We start from the raw sequence: 13634 nt of genomic DNA, 5'->3' as shown, positions 1-13634 counted from the left end.
AAGTGGCGTGTGGATTTGACTCTCTGTAGCTTGGTTTTGCCAATAATGTCCTTTAATTCCATTACTATACTAATATGGTAATAAAGGCATGATTTTAGATTTTATTTATATCTTCGGTGCTTTGGAAAAATAATCCGATGAGAAGTTACTCCGCCCGTGAAATACCATCCTTGGCTTTGCTTTTTTTGGGTTTGCTTATTTTTACAAGAGTTTTTCCTGGCGTTGACTTTTTTGTAGTTGAATCACATCAACAATAATATGAACATTCTTATCATGTGTTGTTAACATCGTGTGAAGAATTCTTTTCTTGTTAACTTAGGGTTTTGCTAATAATCTTTAATGAGATTAAGAGCCAAGATAGAATTTCATGGTTAGACAAGAATGAATTAAAGAGACCCTGGAATGTCTTTTGAGTATTCGGAAAAGTACTGTTTCTTTTGGGTTCTACATAAGTGGATTCAGCTGGCTGTGATTCAAAAATATGTGGGATAAAATTGCCTCCATAGTGAACATGTACAGACATTTTTTTCAGGATGTTGATTCTTAAATAAGATAGAGTTAGGACTTCTTACATTGTTACTGTGGTAGTTATTTTTAGTACTCTAGAGATGATTTAACGTCTGACAATGGGTGTGGGGGGTATATGTGAATATTATGGCATCTTCTGTAAGGGACTTGACTCTGGATTTTGGTATATGCAGGCAGGCCTACAACCAGTTCCTTCCAGGTTCGAAGAGAACTGGTCCTCAATAGCACTACTCTGATGAAAAACCATCAAAGGGAAGTCTGAAGATGTGGCTCATTGACAGAGCACTTGGCTGGCATGCTCAAGGCCCCAGGTTCCACTCCTAGTCCCACAAGGGGAAAAAAAATGTTACTTAGGTTGTGAGACTCTTCAAGTCAAAATAAGTCTCTTCCATGTTTGTATTCCTGGGTGTAAGGGATGTAGATTGGCTAGCAGAGCCAAGGATGTGGTTCAGATTGTGGGGTGGGTGAACCTGGTGGAGACTGGAGTCCATTTTTACACGGGAAACTTCTAGGGAAGTTGGGGCTACGCAGTTGTGAGTACTGTGGAAAGACCACTTGGGAGCTCCATGGGAGGGAGAAATAGAGGGGAGACAACGTGGTGGCTGGGCCAGCTTTGCAGGTGTGTTGCGCTGAGAGACCAGGCAAACAGAAATGTGGGAAGGGTGTGGTGGGGCTTGGTGAGGCTGTGGACTTCTTGGGTACGGGGTCACAATCCTTCCTCTGCAGCTCTAATATTTCCCTTGTAATGCATTTGAAGTTAGACCCGAGCTTGACCAGAACTCGGTGGGGGAAACTTAACCCAATCTTGTGGGATTCTTTCAAAATCCTTTCTACTTCTACTCACCACTCATAAGGCCTGTCTGCTGCTGAATGAATGGGTTTATTTTGAGGGCATAACCCTGGACCTTGCTTCCTTTTGTTTTCGATGTAATCTGTGTTTCGTGGTGTATAGTTTTTCTCCGGGGGGGGGGGAGTTCTCATTGGCAACCCTTTGGTTAAGGCAGGTGGGGACAGGGACCGTGAAACTCTGTTGACAAGTGGACAGATGAATCCAGGGGCGAAGACCTGCAGAGGGCTGAGTGCCAGCATTTAATGATGACACCAGCTCATTAGCACGAGGCAAAGCAGAACTTCGTGTGGGGATCAGACAGTCATAGATAGGGTATGGTTTATTGATTCTTTGTTTATATGTGGGATCTTTGATGGAATCATGGACCAGAAACAGGACAGATGGGGAAATCTGCATCAGATCTGTAGACTTGTTTGCATCAACCCTTAACCCCTGCTTCCCATCATTACGCCCTGGTTAGGTAAGATATTCACATTTTGGGGAGGCAACCTGAGCACATTTTATATGCTATTTTTGCAACTTGGTTTTTGTAAACCTAAGATTATTTCAAGACAGAAAGTTTATAAGGGTATGAGGCAAAAAACGGTCATCAGATTATTTCAAGATGGAAAGGCTAGACAGAAGTGAGAAGACTCCACATCAGAGAGCAGTATCCTGTCCACTGCTGTTAAGTGGAGAATGTCTGTCAGCAGGGGGGCTGGTTGTCTTAGGACACTGGAATTCTGCAAATTCAAGTCAGGTGTTATTTCAACGTCGGAGGGCCACATCCTGCCCAACCTCTTTCTTTCCCTGATATGAGAAAAAACGAAAGCGTGGCTTCGGCAGTAAAGAAGAGTTGGTGGCCAAGGATGGCATTGTGCAGAGTCGGCAGGAGGCGGGCGAGCCAGGCTCCTCCCCCTTGGTCTCCCTGGTGTTGGGGTGTGGTTTGGCACTAGCTCTTACCTGCTGCTTGGCACTGTCAGGTGTGTGGGTTCATTAGTTTGGACTGACAGTTATAATATGACGTTCAAAGCCAAGAGGGTTGGCCCAGAGCAGGATAAAGAAACTGTACCTTCCGTGGCCCAGTCAGCTGACCTGGGCTTGAAGGGATGTGTGTGTGTGTGTGTGTGTGTGTGTGTGTTTATATTTATGCATATTTATATATATGTTTGTATATGTGTATATGTGTGTGCGTTTGCATATATGTATCTGTATATATGTCTGTGTTTATGTTTGTGTATTTGTGTATACTTATGTGTATAGGCTTATATATGTGTATATGCTTGTGTATACATCTGTGTTTATGTTTGTGTATTATTTGTGCATGCTTATGTGTGTTTATATACGTGTATATGTCTGTGTTTGTATATTTGTGCATATGATGCTGGATATGTTCTTCCACAGAGGATCAATGTCTGAATACCTTTACTTGTTTCTCTCTGCTACACCCCCTGTGTTTCAGCTGGTTCTATATTCTATTTCTATGCCGTTCCTGTCCTTCCCTCCTGATGAGAACGGACCTAGGTGGGCTGCCAGTTGCTGTCGGGCTATGATAGAGCAGGTGGTGTGTACCACATTTGATTACAGCTGTCTCAACATCAGATTGCGTAAGAAAGTGCATACACTGGACAGGTACTTTTGACAGAAATGGCCTGTTGATTTCACACAAGCTAGGACTGAGGCCACGGTGTAATCTAGCAGAAAAAACATCGGTGAGGAGCAGATGTCCACAGTCCGGAGGAGTTTTCAGAAAGGGCCTGGGGGTGGGGGGAGATTTTTAGGAGTTCCTTCTGCCGACTTTGGTAAGTTGATGGTAGTATCTTCTCTTCACACTCCCCCAGGGTTTGGGGCGGCCATGATGCTTTGCCTAATGTGTGTTCCATGCCTCCCTGGCCCTGCAGAGAAGCTGGTGTGAAGCCTTTCCTGCTTTTGATCTTTGATGACGTTTCTGCTTAGCCCAGTGAGATTGTTTTAGAAATTTCCCACAGTGGAAAGTTCTCTTGGACATATGAAAGTTCAGTGGTCACTTGCAGAGTCAGTTGTGTGCCAAGAAATAACTAAAACAATGGATTACGTAGTGCAGCCTCGGGACATGGAAAATTTTAAAAGATGTATGATTCGTGTCATTAATACAGGTTGTGAGGCTTGAGGCCTTGCTTTGGAAAACAAAGAAAAATGGCCTTCTTCTTCTTCTTCTTTTAAAATTATTTCTTTCTTTGGAGCAAAGAATTATTTTTATTTTGTATTATGATTACTTTGCCTGTATGCAAGTATGTACCCCATGTGCATGCATTGTGTGTGGAGGCCAGAAGAGGGTGTTGGAACTGGAATTTTGGTGGTTGTGAGCGGCCATGTGGGTGCTTGTAACTGAACTTGGCCCTCTGTAAGAGCAGCAAGTGCTCTTAACCACTAAGCCATCTCTCCAGCCCCAAGTTTTAGTTTATGTTTTAAGCCACGGCCTCGTGGTATTATTCTCTTTATATGGATTTTGTTCTGTTTTGTTTTTATGAGGGAGGGTTAAAAATTACATTCTGAAGTAGGATGTTACTGAAAGAGGTAACTGATATCATCCTACATAGATTTGTTCAGACATGATAAGGTTTGGAAAAATGATCAGGCGTTTGAATCAGACTTCTTTTTGGCTAGTCTTCTCCTAGGCCAATGCTTTCTATAGGGAAAGGTAATTTCTTGTTACTGTCTGGATCTGGACTTGGCATGGTGGCTCAGCAGGCAGTGAGGCTTGCTTCCAGGCCTGGCAACCTGAGTTCAAGTCTGAGGCCCCACTCCTGAAGGTTTCCCTGTGACTTCCACAAGACGTGGCTTGACACATGCCCCTCTCACATCAATAAATGTTACAAAAGATCTTTTTGTATTTTTTTCTTTTTCTAAGAATAACTATACACGTTTGCCTACCAAAGCCTGCCACCATTGTGTCTACGTCTGCCTAAAAAGACAAAGTGTAGCAAGCGGGAAGCCACACAACTATGGCTGTAAAGGTGATGGGATTCACGGGTCGGGCTTGGAAAAACGATTCCTGTTGAAGATGGATGCCTCTGGATCCTCTTTCCATTCTGCTTACATGAGGGGCATGCTTCAGTTCTCGTTTGTTACTTTGACTGCTTAGCTCTGCCTATGGGAACAGAGACATTTTGGTTTACTGATCAACAGTGACTAGCCATAGCCACCGTGGACCAATGGCGAGAATGTAAGAAGGTGCAGCCATTTTGGAAAATTTTTGTGACCTTCCTGCAGTCCATTTATTATAAAGCTCCTTTGTGAATCTATTCCCGGGGACTTATATGTCTCCAAGAGAAATGAAAATGTGTCCATATAAATCATTTACGTGTGGATGTTTAGAGCCGAATAATAGGCCAATGGTGGAACTGATGCAGTTGTCTGTGAACTGATGAATGTGACGCGCCTTATCCATGCAGTATAGAATGTCAGCTGCCTCAAAAGATAAAATACTGATATATGCTACAGTTTGGGAAAATGTTAGCTAGAAGAAACCAGACACAAAGCATCAACTTCTGTTGATTGCATGTAGATGAAGTGTCTAGAACCAGCCAATCTCTGGAGCCCAGAGGTAGATGGTAGTCGCTGCCTTGGGCTGGGTAAAGAAGGGCGTGGAGAAGGACTGCCGTATTGTAGAGGTGGAAAAGGCTGTGCAGTTGCTGGTGGGGATGGTTGTACAAATTCTGTAAGGGTACCGGTACCGGTTGACTCGGCACTACATCTGTGGTTTCATACTACGTGGATTATACATCAGTAAAATGGTCACTTATTTTGGGTTTTGACTAATGGACATAATCTGTGCCATTCTGATTTCTACCGTCACATCCCATTTTATACATTTGGAGAAGGAGGCTCAGAGGAGGTTTTTGTTTTCCCCCAGAGTCACAGGTTTATGGTCTTCTGATCTAGACAGGTTATTTTTAGTTGAAACTCCAGTGGATTCTGAAAGGGTTACATACTCTGTGAAAAATCTTCGAACTGAGTACTGATTTTCTGTTTCAGAGGAGGGAAGAAAATATTAGATCAATACTAAGAATGTAGTTAAGGCAGTACAAATGCTTTTCTTTCTTCCTTGCATGTGTGTGGATAACATGTACACACATGACATCCAGAGAATAAGGCAAACATCTAAAATAGAAGTCTGGAAAAAGAGTCAGAAATGGTTACCTCTGATAATTCTTTGTGGTTATTACTTTTCCCCTCCCTTCATATTAGTCTCTCTCTCTCTCTCTCTCTCTCTCTCTCTCTCTCTCTCTCTGTGTGTGTGTGTGTGTGTGTGTGTGTGTGTGTGTGTGTGTCCCTCCCATCCTCCCTCCCTCCCTCTTCTTTCCTTTCTTTTTTTTTTTTTGAGACAGGGTTTCTCTATAGGCCAAGCTGGTCTCTCTGAACTCACCGGTCTGCTTCTGTCTCCTGAGTGCTGGGAATAAAGGAGTGTGAACCACTACTGTCTCGTCATGGCAGTTTCTAAGGGATTAAGAAGAAATTCATTTTGGTATCTCATTTCCTTAAGGCATACAGGGATGCAAAACTGAGACACTAACTCCAATTTATTCCTTATAGTATAGTTAATATGTAACTGAACTCTTCAGCTCTGTTGTCTACCCAGGGTAAACACGTGCGTGTATGCACTCTGTGTGTGTGTGTGTGTGTGTGTGTGTGGTAGCGTGTGTGGTAGGCCTTGCCTTCAGACAGCATCAAACAAGAAGAAAAGTTAACATCTCTCTAGTTGAGCTGGAACATTCAAAGGCCCTTAGCTGTGACTATTAAACAAAAGCAAAACCGAAGAACCAAAACAAACTCAAACCCCAGAGTACACCTCAGGAGTTCTCACTGACTGCACAGCGTAACTTCCTGTCTGGTACTGAGGCGAGGTGGGGTTAGATTTAGTCAGATCCTCTTGTGGGAAAAATAAAAGGGGCTTAAAAAAAAACTCGACAGGACATCCCAGTGTGCAGTTCGCAGGCGGCTTTTGTGTTGACTTCCTCCACGGTTTCCCTCAGTCCTCTCAGCCGCCCGCCGTGGGTGATGAGCAGTCTGGCAGCCACCACATTTCGTTGGAAAAAGTGCAGATTGGATTTGCCTGGGCAGGTGTCTCTTCAGGCTTGCCAGAGATCCCCAGGTAAGTCTCCCAGTTGCGTGACACCTGGTAAAGGTGGCTTTGAGAGGGTGTGAGAGCAGGCAGAACCTCCCTGTCACTGGCTAGGTCTGCTTTGTGAGTCAGGCAGCCGCTGAAAAGCCGCGCTTATCGGTGACAGGCAGAGGTGGCCTGTGCCTCCAGATGCCAGGTCACTGTGGAGCCTGAGCGAGCCCACACGGTGGCTGCTGCACCAGGTGATTGATTTCTTTGGACTGAAGCTAATGAACTTCACTGTGTCAAACGTTACCCACCTTATTCAAGGCGGCTCATTCAGTGTTGACTGCTTACTCTTGTTTGATTTTATTTAATGCGCATTGGTGTCTTGCCTGCATGGATGTCTGTGTGAGGGTGACGGATCCCTTTGAACCGGGGTTACAGACAGGTTTGAGCTGCCATGTGAGTGCTGGGAACTGAACCCGTCCTCTTAACCATTGAGCCGTCTCTCTAGCCCTGTGACAGCTTACTCTTTTGTTTTTCGAGACTGGGTTTCCCTATGCAGCTCTGGCTGTCCTGGAACTCACTCTGTAGACCAGGCTGGCCTCAAACTTGGAGATCCACTGGCCCCTGCCTCTTGGAGTGCTGGGATTAAAGGCATGCACCATCACCACCCAGTTGACTGCTTACTCTTAGAGAGAAACCTTTTTCTCTGTGGCAGAGAATCATTAATGTTGGCCAGGCTGGCCTTGAACTCTAGATCTTCCTGCCTCACCTCCTATGAGCTGGATTTTTGGTATGCAGCACCACATCTGATGCTGTGGTGTTGAATATTGACAGACTTGATTCTGTGTTATATTCGGTCTACTGTGTTGACCGAAAAGGCGTCTTGTTCTAAAACACAGGTGTAGTTCAGCGCAGGGGCGGTGGTGGTGGTGGGGGGAGGCACAGAAGTAAACATTACATGGGGTGGGTGGTAGAAACGAGGGGCTTCTGTTTGCTACAGGCTTGTCTGGGGAAGTGCAGAGCTTCAGGAGGGGTAGGTAGCATATGAACAAGATAATAGGCTCATACTGCAAGCAGCCTACTGAGTGGGCTAGCTCGTGTTTTTTGTAGTGATTAGCTTTCTTGGCCAAGTGCCAAGGGGTGTCATTGTGCTGTGATTCTCCACCTTTCCTCTCTCTCTGCTCTCTTACTGAGTAACAACTATCGGGTCCCAACATACGATCACGATACCTTCCAGGGCTGGTCTGTTTACGTAGCATTCTTCCCTTGGCTCTGGCGACTCTAAAGGCTTTGGGAAAATAGCATTTTTCTTTTTAATAAAAATATTTCAAGGTTGTTATTTTCATAAAAATTGAAAACCAATATGTACCTGATCCCAAATTCTAAAGGGGTTCAGCATCTCATCTTTTAACTTGAGCTGGATTTATTGCTGTTTTGTAATGGAGATTTCTTTAATGAGCCTGATAGAAGTACGGATGGTAGAGTTACTGTGAAAACTAGCATTATGAGCCAGGTGGTGGTGGTGTGTACTTTTAATCCCAGCACTTGGAAGGCAGAGCCAGGTGGATCTCTGTGAGTTCAAAGCCAGTCTGGTCTACAGAGCGAGATCCAGGACAGTTACGCCTGTTATACAAAGAAACCCTGACTTGAAAACCCAAAAACCAAACCAAACCACAACAAAACAAACTAGCATTATGGTGGGATGTTAATATTCTAAGGGAAGAAGACCAAAGTTTAAAAAAAAAAATGACCAAAAATTGTGAAGTACAAAAATGATTTGAAAGCCACTGGGGACACATAGGCGTCTGCGAATGACCAGATGACAGGACTGAGCTTTCTCCTGGCCAGGAAACAACTTTGGGAGAGCCTGCTTATCTTGCAGCCCTTCCTGCTCTCCTATTGGCTGATGAGACTTCATGTCTACATGGACATTTCCTTCTTAGATGGATGGATTAGAAGATTCAGGGCTCTAGCTGTCCATTGGAGCCACTGCTGTTCTAAGACTTTCTCCAGGGGCCTTGATGTAGATGGAATGAGACCTTTGTCTTCTCAATAGCTCTCTTTTCAATACCTCTCAGGTGGAGCTGTGTGAATGGGCATAGGGGTTGATGTCTTTTGCCCCAACTGAACTGATGGTTCTACCCTAGATGGGCAAGAAGTAGGAATTATCTCCTCTGTACCCCATAGTGCTGTGGAGAGAGGCATGAGTTCCTTGGGTAGGGTCAGGCAGAGATTTACCTTACAGTGTATGCTGATGTTCAGGGTGTGGTGTGGGAGACTGACTGTTGACGGGGAGGGAGAAACCCAAGGACAAGGTCATAGGGAATGGGTGAGTCACTGGAATGTTCTAATGAGGTGAATTGGGAGCTTTAGAAATACAAATTTCATCAGGAGTTGGGTGTGTGTGTGTGTGTGTGTGTGTGTGTGTGTGTGTGTGTAAGAAAGAGAGTGGAGGGAGATTTGGAAACATTACTAGGAGGTTCTCTTGAGCAATGGCTCATTCTGGTGCTTGGGTTGTCAGCCTGACAGTTTAGGCTCCCTCATGGCTGTTGAAGTCTTCTTTAACTTCTTTCACTCTTTCCTGTATTTAGTTAACACTTGTCACCTGGTACAGGCTGTCCTTTAGGAGATGCTAAGAGTCTAAAAATGGCCTGTATGGGGCAAGGGATAAACTCTGGTGCTGGGTAGGAGGGTGGAACAAGTCGTCTCCCTGTGTATTTGGCTGTTGGACTTACCTCATTGAGGAGCACAGACCTGAGAGCAGAGTTACGGCCGTGCGTCGGCTCTGTAACTTTCATGTCTATAGAGAAGGGTTGGTGGCTCTGAAAACCAGGCAGGCTATTATCTACAAAGGAACAAGAATGCCAGCTAATTTGGGAGAAGACAGGCGAGAGTGACCTGAGAGATGTGTCCAAGAAGACACGGGAGCAGTGATTGTCAACATGTGGATCGTGACCACTTTTGGGGGGTTGAACTGCCCTTTCACAGGGGTCACATACCAGATATCCTGCATATCAGATATTTACAATTCACAACAGTAGAAAAATTGCAGTTATGAAGGAGCAACAAAATAATTTATGGATGAGGGTCACCATGACATGAGGAACCGTTTTACGGGGGTCTCAGCATTAGGAAGCACAAGAGCCAGGTACAAGCCTTTAATCTCAGCATTCAAGAGCCAGAGACAGAAACAAGTCAATCTCAAGGCTAGCCTAAGTACATGGTAAGACCCTATGTCAAAAAAAGAAGTCGGCGATACTGACTGTTTGGAGTCCCGGATGGCACAGGCCCCTGCCCTGAACTGTGTGAATCACTGAATCTTGGTGACTAGGTCTCTCCAACAGGATTCCCCAAGGGATGGTGTTTAGGATTTGCATGTTTTTAAGTACTGTGCAAGATACAATAATAGCACCAGTTAAATAAAAAGAGTAAGTTCTGTAACTGATGAACACATGAGTCGGTTGATAATGGCCTTGGGCTTGCTGTTTAATGCGTAGGAAGAGGAAATCGAACATCACATATGGTACTTGAAAAATGTTCAGGCTCAAGTTTTGGGCCCCATCATCTTGTGGTGTTTTTCTCCTTGGCATCACTTGAATGGTGCCCGTGCGGCTGGTCCTGGATCTGTTTTATGTTTTCACTTCACTTCTCTGACCCTTGCTTGAAGGGCACCAGGTGCTTCCTGCTTCAACCATTAGCAAGTTCAGAACTTGTTGGAAAGCAATGTTAGGGATGGTGTGGGAATTTGATAGGATCTGGGTCCGGTGGCCCCATCCCTGTCTCAACACTTTGACCTTAATTTCAACAGTTGAGTGAACTGGCGACTCTAAGTAGTTTTTTTTCCCCCCACTGTACTAGGACTCGAATTGTTTGGTGGAGGAAGATGAGTCATAGCCTAGTTCTACCATTGTGTGAGGTGAAATCCTAGTCCAGGGCTAAGGAACACAGGCCAGGAGTTTTGTGTAAACCAGAGTAGTTAACACATGGACTGTGAGCCCCGGAGGGATTCGAGTGGCCGTGCTGGTGGGGTCGCTCTCAAGTTGGAGGAACATGTGATTTTAACAAACTTTTTGTCTCAAATGTAACTTTAAATAACACTTTAAAACAATCTTAAGGAGTCAGATTCCTTGAAATAAAATCAATGCATAATCAAAATTATATGAAAATACAGAAAATTGTCTTCCTCACTTTATCCCCTCCCCACAACCATGGTTAATATTGTTGGTATTCTGCTTAACCTTTTTGCTATGAATATAAAAATAGTTCTAAGTTTCCACAGGTACAAAATTTCCTTTTTGTACCCAAATTAAAAGCTTTGTGTGTTAGTGGCATGCTGTTAAAACAAAGCTAAGCAGCTGGGTGGTGGCGGCACACACCTCTAATCCCAGCACTTGGGAGGCAGAGGCAGGAGGATCTGAGTTTGACCCAGCCTGGTCAACAGAGCGAGTTCCAGGACAGCCACAGGCTGTCCAGAGAAACCTTGTCTTGAAAAAACAAAAATAAACAAACAAAAAACAAAGCTAAGCAAAACTAAACTATAAACAAATAACTGAAGTTTATGAATGTCAGGGTCCATATATCTTAACTCATGGGCTACTGGGAGAGCAAGTGTGCTATTATTATTAATCTGCCACCCACAGAGGGTAGGTGAGGGTTTGAATTTGTTTTGTTGTGAAGTGGAATTTCTGTGCATATTTATTGGTTCTCTGGACAAATCCTTCAGTTGTCTTTTCCTACGTTGATGCCCATTTTCTTCTGATGCTGGGATCTCTGGTTTTGAAATGCTTACTGATTCCAAAAGAAATTTCTACAGAAAATGGTAGATTTTTTTTTGAGCAACTTGCTTTAATTTCGTTTGAGTTTTAAGATGGTTAACCTCTAACTTAAAGGATAGGCATTATTTTGCTGATCTCTGAAATAGAGGTTTGAGTTCTTGGACTCAGCCCACATTTTCCCCTTTCTGTCTGGCGGCTGTGGGGACAGCTGTCATCCTAAACCGTGCCGAGACTAGTCATTATTTAGGGGCCCTCAATATTTTCTTACATTTTTTCATATACTGATAATTAATTTCATATGGATGTTAAACCCAGAATTATTTAAGGTTCACTTTCCGTAGATTATGGAGCCTGTTAGAGGTATGAGAAGGAGGCCGTGGAGTGATTCTTGAAATTCAATACCGGTTCTGTTGATACTGAGCTCTGTGAAGCCTTTGGCTGGAGGGAGGGCTCAGTGGCTAAGATCACTTGATGCTCTTACGGGGGACCTAGGTTTGGCTCTCAGCACCCATATGTGGTGGCTCATAACCATCCATAACTCTTGCTTCCAGAGACCCAATGACCTCTTTGGACCTTATAAAGTGCCTTCACACTGATACATATAGATACACTCAGGCATACACACACACACACACACACCTAAAATACAATAAATTAATAAAAAATTTCAAGATAAAGCTTTGAAGGCTCATTTTGTCCTATAAAGGTATATGCATATATACACATTGCTTGTCTTAGCTGAATTGAGGGAAGTATTACAACAAATGGTGACCATTTATGATAATGGAGTCCTTCAAGCTAATGTAGAAAAAGGTATGTCTGGGCATTAAAGGAAGATGAGATTTTTGTTTAAATCAGGCTCCATGTTTGTCAATATTCACTATTCACTGATTTGTTCCTGTCCTTCAATCCAGATCCATGAGGGATTTTTCACAGCAAAGCGTTGAGCTGTGATTTTAGGCTCATTTGACTGCTGATGCTCTGTATGGCAAGAAACATAGCCGTACAGTGTACAAGTGGACTGCAGTTGTTTGGAGGACATGATTGTGGCATGGTGCCCGAAGTGTTTTTTTGCTGGTTTCAAAGTTCACTTTCATTTGTTCAGAAAGGGTCCTCCCCCTCCTCTTCTCTTCCCATTTGCAGGTTTGCAGGCAAGCAGAGAGGCTGGGCACCTAGCTGCCCATGGCATTCTCTGCTACATGACCTATTTGCTTTCTGGTGCCTTGTATAAAAAGCTTTATTTAGTCTGCAGGGAGGGTTATTTCTCCAACCGGAGGAGACCTGTCACCATAGTCTAGAAGCCTGATGGATGCTGTTGAATGCTGCTGCTCCAGATACTGTAGGAGGAAAGTGCTTGGAAGAAAGACACCAAAGATTCTTGCAGCTTGCTTGCACATACATCATCAGTGGAAATACTGCCAGATAGCCATCTGCCTGACCCTCCAAGAAGCAGGCCCTCTTATCACACCAGCACTGTCTCTTTTCTCTTGGTACAGCCAGCTCCTTGTTGAGAACTGGATGCCAAGGTTGATCTCCTGGCTTCTGACCTGGCCTATTTTCTTGTTGACTTCAGGACTGCATGCCTTCGGCTTCTGCTTGGTTCAGAGCACTAACCCCTTTTCTGGTGTTTGTAGCTCTTGGATTCTTTTGCTGAGGATGCTTACACTTCTAGTAGATCCTCTTTCTTTTGTTACAGAAACTCACTCTTGCAGGGTAGCATCTGCTAGTCATCTGAGAGCCATTTGAATTAGTTCAGATAGTTGTAAATATGAAAGCCGTACACGGTTGTATATACTTTTCATGTCAGCCATTGGTAGGGAGAGGCAGGGCTGTCGCTGCAGGCCAGCCTGGCTATATAGTGAGGTCTAGGCAAGCCAGGGTTACATAATGAGATCCAGTTGAAAGCATGCAAGGGAGAAAGGAAAGAGAAGAGTGTATTTATTATCTAACTCTGAGTCACTAGTGTACAAAAGGAAAAGTATAGTCAGGGTGTGTCTGCATGCCGTGCCAGGAAGTAGTGTTGGCCTGGCCTCTTAGGATGAGTAATTCCTAGCCTCTTGAGTATGCATTGGGAAGGATTCAGCATTAGTTTCTGAGTTTCTACACTTTTCATCTGCTTCTCTTTTTTTGAGTTGTACTACACTTGGTCAAGAATTGGAAAAAAAAAATAATGATCTATCTTTTGAACATGCATTGAGTACCTGCTGTTTCCTTGGTCTTAAGACAGTGGAAGTGTTGAAGTGTTTTTAATATTTTTTGTTTGTATTTTTTTTATTGTTGTTGTTCTTTTTGCATTTTTTGAGACAGAGTCTCATGTATTTAGAATGCTGGGGTTATAGGTAGGTACATGATGCACTGCCTAGTTTAAGTGGTACTGGGAATCAAAACCAGGGCTTTCTGCCTGCTAGGC

General features: G+C 43.9%; 1 protein-coding gene across 7 annotated transcripts in view; it reads left to right on the top strand.

The window, feature by feature from the left end:
* Utrn (utrophin) overlaps nt 1-13634 on the top strand; it is a 514855-nt gene that overhangs the window by 58507 nt on the left and 442714 nt on the right. The window contains exon 1 of one of the 7 annotated variants that reach the window (XM_037200470.1): nt 6295-6491. The exons of 5 other annotated variants lie outside the window; for them this stretch is intronic. In XM_037200470.1, the coding sequence (XP_037056365.1) occupies nt 6398-6491 (94 nt within the window). In that variant the 5' untranslated portion in view covers nt 6295-6397. Of the gene's footprint in view, nt 1-6294; nt 6492-13634 lie in introns of those variants that run through there. One more of the 7 variants, XM_028861227.2, reaches the window with a different exon arrangement.

Source organism: Peromyscus leucopus, chromosome 8a, assembly GCF_004664715.2.
Source record: "Peromyscus leucopus breed LL Stock chromosome 8a, UCI_PerLeu_2.1, whole genome shotgun sequence".
Classification (NCBI taxonomy): Eukaryota; Metazoa; Chordata; class Mammalia; order Rodentia; family Cricetidae; genus Peromyscus; species Peromyscus leucopus.
Note: the sequence above shows the minus strand (reverse complement) of the source record. Positions and strands in the feature narration are given on the sequence as shown.